The 10,743-nt window shown below is 39.3% G+C and overlaps 1 protein-coding gene across 1 annotated transcript; it reads right to left on the bottom strand.

The window, feature by feature from the left end:
* Positions 1 to 2,549: 2,549 nt before the first annotated feature.
* LOC104233027 (protein TRANSPORT INHIBITOR RESPONSE 1) lies at positions 2,550 to 7,065 on the bottom strand. The gene is made up of 4 exons (XM_009786334.2): positions 6,512 to 7,065; positions 4,718 to 5,210; positions 3,562 to 4,409; positions 2,550 to 2,952 (listed from the first exon to the last, which is right to left on the bottom strand). Exons 1-3 carry the CDS (start codon positions 6,970 to 6,972, stop codon positions 3,606 to 3,608), a joined length of 1,758 nt encoding a protein of 585 aa, XP_009784636.1. The 5' UTR covers positions 6,973 to 7,065; the 3' UTR covers positions 2,550 to 2,952; positions 3,562 to 3,605.
* Positions 7,066 to 10,743: the final 3,678 nt, after the last annotated feature.

Below are 10,743 nucleotides of genomic sequence, written 5' to 3' on the forward strand. Positions count from 1 at the left end.
ACATGAGTATTCGTGTTACTGTTGTTGGCCCGATTGTTCTTTGCTTTTGCGTTTTGTCTAGGTAAATTTGAGTAGTAGTAATGTATTTGTCGTATCTTAAAATTTATATTGTCATGTTAGTCTATTACTGATTGTTAATGTGATGTTCTGTTGTTGATTTTTATATTTCTGTTTATCACTGATTGTTAGTTGCCTTGCCATTTATTGTAGGGTTAGGAGGTTATTAGCTTATACTTCATTAAACTAGATTAAGAAGAAGAGAGTGATAGTTTATAAATAGCATCAAGTTAGCGATTTGTGGTAATATTGTCGTTTATATGTAATTAGGTTAAAGGAACCTGGGGTGCATCTCATGCGACCCGGCTCCGATTCGGAACAAGGTTAAATAGAACTTGTCGTGACTCACGGGTGCATTTCATGTAGCGTGGTTTACAATATATTTTAATAACCTTGAATTAACTCTTTAAATAAACAAAGTAAAGTGTAGTTACTTTAAGCTTACCCTTTTAAAATAAATGAGACGAGCCTCGCCGAATAAAAATACAAATTGCGGGGCCCTCAGTAAATACTTGTTTTAAAATTACTTAGAATTTAAGAGGGCCGTTTAGCGAATTTCACGGTCTTCCCAGAATAATAACACGATAGTCTCTTTAGGCGCGTGTTTAATAATTTACTTTCTTGAACATGGGTGTTCATTTCATGCGACCCAAATCCAAATCCCAAAACATCAAATAAAATGTGTTCTGGATTGTGGGTGCATTTCATGTGACGCAGTCCAAAGACATATTTTAAGCGATGTTCACATTCTAGTAAAACAATAATAATAAAGCGGTTAAAAGTTAAAATTGGCACATTGGTTCATAATTGTATTTAAAATTAGATAATCAAGCCAAATATAACAGTTGAGCGACCGTGCTAGAACCACGGAACTCGGGAATGCCTAACACCTTCTCCCGGGTTAACAGAATTCGTTATCCGGATTTCTGGTACGCAGACTATAATATAGAGTCATTCGTTTCCTCGATTCGGGATCAAAATCGGTGACTTGGGACACCCTAAATCTCCCAAGTGGCGACTCTGAAATAAATAAACAAATCCCGTTTCGATTGTCCTTTAATTGGAAAAAACTCCCTTGCGCCCCCTCGGGTGCGGAAAAAGGAGGTGTGACACATCTCATAGCATTTGAGAGCCGCAAGTTAAATGAGACGGAGCGGCGTTACACGGTACAAGAGAAAGAAATGACTGTCATTGTGCATTGCCTTCATACATAGAGACATTATCTTCTTGGGTCGAGGTTCGTGGTCAAGACTGATAATGTGGCTACTAGCTACTTTTAGACACAGAAGAATTTCACACCAAAGCAGGCTAGGTGGCAGGATTTCTTGGTCGAGTTTGATTATGCGCTGGAGTATAAGCTGGACAAAGGTAACGTTATAGCCGATGCCTTAAGCCGAAAAGCCGAGCTTGCTGCAATCACTTCAGCGAGATGGGATATTCGAGAGGCTATAAAAGAAGGCATGCAACATGATCCAGCAGCCAAACAACTTATCAAGTTAGCCAACCAGGGCAAGACAAGACGTTTTTGGGTAGAAGACGGCATATTGCTTACCACTGGTCGGCGGGTCTACGTGCCTAAGTTTGGAGACATTAGACGGCGAATCATAAGGGAGAGTCATGATACAATGTGGGTTGGTCATCCAGGCCAACGTCGCACCAGGGCCTTGGTTGAGTCAGTCTACTATTGGCCACACATGCGAGATGATATAGAATGTTATGTGCAAACTTGTCTTGTATGTCCGCAGGACAAGGTTGAGCAACAACAGCCCGAAGGACTTTTGGAGCCACTACCAATTGCAGAGCGTGACTATGGACTTTATCACTTGCCTACCAAGGTCCGACGGTTATGGTACTATTGTGGTGGTCGTGGATAGATTTTCCAAATATGTCACCTTCATGCCCGCCTTACCATGTTGCACAGCCAAGGAGGCCACCCAGCTATTCTTTAAGCCACGGCTATGTTCCTCATCCATTGGAAAGGGCAATCACCGGAGGAGGCCACGTGGGAACGATATGAAGACTTGTGGCAATTCAAAAATAAGATCCGAGAGTTTATGCAACAACATTGTGCCGCGGTCGTCGCAGTATTGGGTGGGGGAGAGTGTGATGACCCATCATGTCATCATGCCACATAGGCACCATTCATTTATGAAAAGATTCTAGAGAGATATAGACATTTCCTTAGGAAAAACCTAGATCATTATGAATTTGCTAGGAAAGTCCTTGGAATCTTCTAGGCTTGTAAAGAATTCTAGAAAAAACCCTTATCTTGTAAATATCAAGGACTTGTGTAATAATTAATATTTACCCAATAGCCCCTAGGAGACTAGTATATAAAGGGGGCCATTCATTTGTAATTATCAAACAAACAATTCATGTTCTCTCTAATACAAAGCTTCCTTTAACAATTCTCTTATGTTCTGATCTTGAGTGTAGTAAGACTGACTTGACATAGCAAGAACGTAAGCAAGTTGTGCAAGATTGTGAGCGAGTTGTCAAGTGTCGCACGTGTACTTAGTTAACAACTAAGAACGTGACAACTATCCCATAAAATGCTCACCAATGGTACAATCATTATTACAAAACAGAAATTAGTGACCACAATACTACCCTGTATTGGCTGACTTAATGTTGGAATCGACGTTGTACCTATCACCAGCGGTACAACTATCGAGAGGAGGCCTAGGCAATTGAACTCCATCTCCAACCCCCCCCCCCCCCATACATCGTTTTCACCAGTCATCAAGCGTTTGTAAGAAGCCGAGCTTGATGCTGAAAAAGTGAACATACCCACAATAATCTCCTTATCTATCCCCCCAAGTTGGAATCTTTCAGATGCTACACTCTGAGCATAACATTGTATGTTTTGTTCCATATCCATAAAAGCTAATGCTCCTGTGAACAAAACAAACCAGTTGCAAATTTCAGAGCTATACATCAAAAGTTCTATGTAATACAAACTACTGGAACATGAACAAAACAGAGCTATAGATGAAAAAACTACCTAAAAGAACACAACCAGCCAGTTGGAATTTCAATCCGCATCATGTTGCATTGAAATAGGATGGGAGGCTTGAAATGTTCTCGAATTTATGGCTCAAAAAAGTTTATTCTCTAAAGGACATTTTACATATGGAAACTAAATAGTCTGTTGGCTAGTTTAACTAGTACATGATGGCACCATCTCATTAGAAGAACAAGTTACCAGGAAAGAGAATGAAAATAGCTGATTGCTGAATAACAATGTACACAGTGAACATGCTCCCTTCCCCTCAAAAGAATACTATAATTCCTACTCGCAATGATACACAGCAACATGTAAAGAGTTTAAAACTCCTTATAAGTAGATGCTATAAATTAGCTCAGCCAAGAGGCAAAAGTGGATGGCATGTGAGCTCCTGAACCTAACACTTTTTGGCTGCTGTTTCACAATTCAACCAGCAGCGCAACTACATAACTCCCGATTAAACAAATAAGGGAGGTTAAACAACATAAATGTAATACCTGCAATCTCCCCCTGAAGGAGCTAATGTGAAGTTTCCATTGCTTTATGGCTCAGTACTCCTCAGTGCAGCATCATCATTCATTGTCCAAACATAATCAGGCCTGTCAAGCCTTGGTCCAGCCACTGTTCGGTATATGTAAAGTTTATCAACAGGGCAGCTATCTGGCCGCGTATCTGAGGGACCCCTCTCATCTATAACTTCAACATTAAGCTTAGGCAGCTTCTGGCCTAGCAGCTTACAGGCTCCAAAACTTACTGAACAAGAAGACATCCAAAGGGAACGCATCTTCTCCAGCTTTGCAGCATTAGCCAAAAGAGCCTCATCGCCAAATGGGCAGTCTCTGATCTCTAGTTTTCTGAGGCTCTCGCAACCAGATAGAACTTGGTGGAGGCCCAGATCACTATCCCCAGCAAAAGCAATGGAAAGCATCTCTAACTTTTTAGCATGGGTTCCAATGCACTCAAACACACGGTCAGTAAGGAGCCCAGAAAGAGAAAGTCGCCGCAACTCTTTGCATTCTTCCACAATTGCCCCAAAACCAACATCAAGCGGTTCAAGAGTCAAGTAATCAGGAGTTCGAGGTTCAATAATACACAAGCGGAAACGAGTCATGTTAGTACGGTTTCTTGCAATAGTAACCAAAGCGGCATTTGTCATTTGGCGGCAGAAGTATAAAACCGACTGGAGCTTAGGGCAGCCATCTGAGACAGCCACAAGGCCTTGCTCTGTAAGTAAAACATCTGGTTCTGGAGCAAAGGGATCAGAAGGAAACACCCTAAGTTCTTGAAGGTCCTTACAGGAAGCGGCAAGCATCTGGAGACCAGTATCTTCAATGTAGTCTAGTACCTGCGATCACATTCATTCAAATTGAAGTGTTAATGATATACCAAACTAGTAGCAAGAAAAATTAAAGAACCACTTTGACGGGAAAGACTTCAAAACCACATGAAAAGAACCGATACAAAAATCTTTAGCATTTAAGCATCTAATTCAGATTGATAGATGCCTTTCATATAACTGTTTGTCCCTTGCCGTCACCAGAATTGACATGAGTTATTAGAATGTGCTCTCTTTTATCGGGATTAAAAGTTGTTTATGGTTTCAATATCGAGAATGCAAGACAAGTACAATAGTAAAAGCAAGCTAGAACATACCCACAATCTCTGCAAATTGTGACACTGACTTATGAGCTTGCTAAGATCAGGGTTTTGAATAGTAGCATAGCTTAAATTCAAAGAGGTGAGTCCGGAGCAAACTGGATATATAGCTGGAAGGTAAGCTGGCACGACATCCCAAAATCCAGACAAGCCTTTAAGTCTCTTGCAGCCTGAAAAAGCTTCTTCCAGGTTTGAGAAAATATCAGACTGTACCTCAGAAGAGAAGGCACCTGTACCAAATTCAACCAACTGGGAAGCGCCAAGAAGTAGGTTAGGAAGCTTCTCAAGGGGAACAGAATGATTGAGCCGAAGAGTCCTCAAATTAGGAGAGCGAGCAATCAGACGCTCCAGATCTGAGAAGCTGACCTCAGAACCCAAACAAGAAATGTTAAGTGAAACCAGTGAAGTACAGCTATCAGAAAAATAACTGAGCCAATCGCTACTTAGGTCCTCCACTTCACTTTCTCCCAAGTCCAGTTCTCTCAGTTTCCTGCAGCACATTGTGAGTAGCATGAGATTATCGTCCAAAGAATACAACAACCACCCAGTAGAATCCCATAAGTGGGGTCTGGGGAGGGTAGAGTGTACGCAGATCTTACCCCTACCCTGAAGGGAAAAAGAGGCACTATCGTCCAAAGAATCCGAATACCGATTTCAAGAAAGGGGACTACAATAAAATCTAAAAGTCAAAAGACACAGGCGAATTGAACTTTCAGAACAAGTATATTTCCAGTAATGGAATTTAATCGAAACCCATTTCCTGAATTCTCCAATTAAGCATGTTACATTGAACCACAGTGGCATCCATTTTTTCCCTTTTTGTAGTATCATAAGCACCGCGGATGAACTCCATTACAAGCCCCAACCAGATATAACACAGTGGCTCCAACCAAAGCACCATAAATAAAGTAACAGAAACTAACTAAAGGAGGATATTTTTCTTTAAATATGAACTGCATACATAATCATGGTGTGTGCAACAACAAATACAAAGTCGCAAGTCCAGCATTACATCATTACATGCTTTTACGAAATCAACTAGCTGGCATTTTCATAATAAAGCTTCACTGACTACTGGGATGCAAAAGGGAAAATTTGACTAGAACAAATGAAAAACCTTTTGATTCTCTGCTCAACTAAACACAGGCACATAACAGCACAAACATAGAACCTAATTAATACTAACAAACAAACAAAAGATTTTGAACTTCGTGGTAAGATAATCAGATCCATATTAGCCACGGAGCAAGCAACATTTAAACATGATTCATTCTGTAGCAAAATAATAAATTTGGGAAAAGTGTATAATACAAGTTCTTGTCCTATTAAAAAAAAAAGATCAATTCATCTACAGTGTAGTCTCAGTAAAATGAAAAAGTAAAGACAAAAACTAAGCTTTGTTATTTTCTTGATTGATAAAGGTTAACTATCACAAAAGGGAAAAGGTCCAAGTTTGCCCTCGTGCTTCGCCAAAAGGTCTAACTTTGGTTCATCCATATCCTCGTTACAATTTTGGCCCGAAATTATCCTTAATCACTAAATGGTATCCAACCTATAAGTTCAAATCCTGAACTCTAATAAGTTCAAATCCTGGACTCACACCAGAGTCAGCATTGACCAGAAAAAAAAGGTTCAGATTTGAAGCCAATGCAACCACAAAAGAGCTACCAGAAGCACAAAGTTTAAAACTTTATTCTCCAGGTAAGAACTAACTTACTCAACAGTAACTAAACAAAAAAGGTAACCTGACGTGTACTAAACCAAAAAAATGACACGTCACAGAAATCTAACCTGCAGTTAGCAGCAATAGCAGCAAGTCCATCAGTAGTAAACCCTTCACAAGATAACAACACCAATACCTTAAAATGCTCAAACGAAGTAGAAATCAACTCCAAAGACTCATCACTGACAACCATTCGCTTCAGTCTAATCTCCTCAAGCATAGTATAAGTCCCCGACATTGCAGCAATCCAAGGTTGTACATGCGCGCCCCAACCTTCAGGTACTAGGTTAAAGTCCGCAAAATGTGGCTTTCCTTTCAGCTTCACGGATCTAACTTCAGTAGGGAACCGTCTGATCATAATCTCAGGGCTAACGGCGTAGCAGTTTCCTATGAATACTTTCCTCCTGCACCGCCTCTCAATCTCATACCATGATTTGCACACTAAGGATATACTGTTCCGGTCCTTGTCGGAGGTTAAGAACGAGAACAGGTGCTTTAACACTTGTTCTGGAAATGATGAGGACGCCATTGCTGTACGGAAACGGAGGTCAAAAAATGGGTTTTTTCTTCCCTGCCTGAGTAGCTTGCAACAAATCTTTTTTGTGTGTGGAGAATTGTAAGGAGTGTTGTTTTGTACTGCAGTGAAAGATAGGGGCATTTTATTACGTCAGGATGTGTGGCGAATAAAGTTAACCAGGGTTAGGAGCTTTCAGATCTGAGTCAAACATTAATCAGGGTTAAGTTGAGTTGTCGGTAGGGAGACAAGTACTGTCATGTCCCGGAACTGTCACGTGTTATTGTGGATATAGTTGTCTGGGAAATTCTCACAAGTTTAAAACTAAATTTTAATTTTAAATAAATATTATTTCCTCCGTTTCAATTAGATGATGTTGTTTGATTTCGCACAAATTTTAAGGGTAAAAAGAAAATTTTTGAAATATATGGTCCTAAAGGTTTAAGGGGCAAAAAGTTTTGTGGGATCATAATATTTTTGTGGTTATAAAAGTTTCTCATTAAACGTAAAGTGGATAAAATAAAAGGTTTAAAGTTAAATGAGTTCGAAATATAAAAATGTGTCATTCTTTTTTAAACGAACTAATAAGAAAAATGTATCATTTAAACTAAAATAAAGTATTTGACTTGACAAAAGTTTAAAAAAGGAATAATTTTTGAAATTTGATATGTTAAATATACTAGTATAATATTTGTGTGTCTTGCTCATCAAAAATAATATAAAAAATTAAATTAAATTATTTTAAACGAAAATCATCCTTTTTGGACGAATAAAAAAAGAAAGATTTAGCTTACATAAACTAAAATGGGGAGTAAAATTTTTTAACTGAATTAATCCATATTTCCCTTTGATCACCCTGCAATAGCAGAGTGCTTATCATTTCCAACTAACTTTGCATCGTTTGGCTACCCATGTGTTATAGTAAGTTTACATTCTATATTTGATGATAAGATTAATGTGCCTCTGTCATTTATGAGTGATCGAAACTCACTAAAAAGAACCTTCTAGATAGAGAGAAAAAGAACTGAGAGGAATTTTTTCTTCTTCTTATTAACGAAAAACTCTACAGAAATGGCTTGGACAAGCCTGTTTATAAACTTGTTAATTCTAACCTCCTGTCACGACCCAAACTGAAGGGCCATGACTAGCACCCGACCACACTTGCCGAGCACCAACGTACATTTCATCTAACCTTCATTATTATCTTTTAAGGCTGACGAGATCAATATAAATGGTAGACCTAGATCATGGACAACCAGCAATAAAATATGACGGCATGAACATACATAGCAGGGGATGACCAGACAATCAAGAAACTACGTATAAGGTATGAGCTACCTCGCTACTATGAAAGACTATACAACAAAAACTAGCCGACAAGGCATACCAAACTATACATGAGACGACACCTGTCTATGAGCCTCTAAAAGAACATAAGTGTTGCAACATAGCCGGAACAGGGCCCCGACATACCCATAATGTCTATAACAAAAATTGCATACCAAGACCAAGGCAAGTCCGGAGAAGGGATCTCGCCAATCACCGCTGAACTGGACAGTCTACTGTGGTGGGGGAGCTGCACCTGCCTGTCTATCAGGACCTGCAGCACGACATGCAGCGTCCACAAATAAAAGGACGTCAGTACGAATAAAGTACTGAGTATGTAAGGCAAGGAACCATAAATGCGATCAGTAATGTAAGCAAGGATAGAGAATATACAACCTGTAACATCTTAGTACCTCTGAGGGCTACTTACATGAAATGCATGATACATATGTATAAATACATAAACCTTTAAAGCATTCGCCTCTGTGGGCATCATCATCATCATATCGTACCCGGCCATAATAGGCTCGGTAGAATCGTACCCGGCCACGTGGAGCTCGGTAAAACCCAACTGATCAGTGGTTGCACAATAGGTGTCGTACCCGGCCAACTATAGCGTGGCTCGGTAGAGTAAAATAGATACATATATATAATGCATGCTCGACTCATGGAATCACATTCTAAACCTTTCGGAGTGACGTAAGGTCGGTATCCTCTATACACGTTATTAGGACTAACTCTTCACTATGAACCTTATAAGATTTAGGAAGTACGAACAACATTGATAACATAAGAATAAGAGAAGTAACATTAACATCAATCGTTCCATAAGAGGGAAAACAATGTAAGTACTGCTAGCTTCTAAGAGTAGAGTATCTTGGAAGCTCGTTCATTACATTATGTACAATCGGAGTCGTGCAAAAGAAGGAAAGGGATAGTCTCACATACCTTGTATATACTGCCCCAATCTCAAGCTATGCAATTGTCAAAACTCCTTAGTCTACAATAAGAGAAACGATACTATCGTTATCATTTAAGCGTCATAACTATTATGTATCGACCACAACCTATTTTACGATGAAACGGACAGCACCTCCCCTATATATATGACCTCACACCATTCAAAACAGTCACCAAACAGCCCAAACAACATCAATAATAAACATATTGAGCCTCCCAAAATAGTCCACACATAGCCTAATCACTCCATACATACGACGACCACCGTAGTCGTGTCAAACAACCTGGAAATGTTACGAATAACTATCAGCCCATAACCCTACATATATATGGTGTTTCTCCACACCCTTCCTCCTCCAAAACTCCACAAGATAGTAGTAAAATACGCAGCCCAACAACAACGCAAAACAGTCCACAAAACAATAACATTACTACCAAGCCTTTCGATATATATCTCACAAGTTCTAGCTTCAATGGCTTAGCCGCAACTTGGATAATCTTAAATACATATAGAGTAAGAGGTTCCTTACCTTTATACAGAAAGAACAACTCCAATTTGACCTTAAATTTCCATGAAATATCCCTCCAATGCTGCCACAACAACAAAAAAGCGAAACTAGCGATCAATTAGTGTTTTTCGGCACTAGAATCACTTTAGAAGGCTTGAAATCACCTAGGATTGATATTAAGAACATGAGGGAGTATTTACAGAACATAAACCCTTTAAAACAACCTCCCACACGAGCTGAAACGACACAAAAATGAGCAACAACAAGAAGAACAAGAGACTTACTAGCGCCACGGAATTCCCGACACTTGATTTGTGTTGTTTGCCCTTTTTTGGGTCTTGAATCTTGAGAGAACCTTGAGAGGATGTTCCTAGGGTTCTAAGGTCTGAAAATAGTGAAAATAAATGACTTAAAACGGGTTGGAGGCATCCTATATAGGTCCAAATATCTTAAACCGACTTAGTGGGCCCCATAGAGAGGTGCTTGGCGCAGTCTCGCGAAAACGCGAATATCTCTCTACTCCGAGATCGTATCGATGAACGGTTTAATGCGTTGGAAACTAGACTCATAGATATTTAATTTGGTGGGTAGATCACCCCGTAATTCCTTGTAAATTATGAGAAAAGATTAGAAACATTTGACCTAATGTTTAAGTAAAATTATGAACCTAAGTTGCGACAACTTTTGTCGACTTTTGTTTCATAACTCGTTTGACTTCAAGAATTATGATACGGATATTATATGATTAAAATACCTTAATAAATGACCTCTTGAGTGTATTAAGCACCGCTAGATTACCTGAAAATACGAGTTACAACATCCTTGATTCGTTTAACTTCTAATACTGGTTAATCGCCCTTATACACTCTTGTATCACTTAAGACCAATAGGATTGACTTCTTATCATCTCAAAGATAATTCCTTCTTGGATTTATGTTAACTAATATATGGCATGAACTAACACATGTGGATATGGGTTGTAACACCCTCC

The sequence above is a fragment of the Nicotiana sylvestris genome, chromosome 6 (assembly GCF_000393655.2).
Source record: "Nicotiana sylvestris chromosome 6, ASM39365v2, whole genome shotgun sequence".
Classification (NCBI taxonomy): Eukaryota; Viridiplantae; Streptophyta; class Magnoliopsida; order Solanales; family Solanaceae; genus Nicotiana; species Nicotiana sylvestris.

What these genes read in the sequence shown, in the direction of transcription:
- LOC104233027 (XM_009786334.2), bottom strand. Translation starts at nt 6,972, where the DNA reads ATGGCGTCCTCATCATTTCCAGAACAAGTGTTAAAGCACCTGTTCTCG. An exon ending in GCTATTGCTGCTAACTGCAG is followed by an intron (nt 5,211 to 6,511) that starts GTTAGATTTCTG and finishes AATGTGCTGCAG; the next exon opens with GAAACTGAGAGAACTGGACT. An exon ending in ACAATTTGCAGAGATTGTGG is followed by an intron (nt 4,410 to 4,717) that starts GTATGTTCTAGC and finishes ATGTGATCGCAG; the next exon opens with GTACTAGACTACATTGAAGA.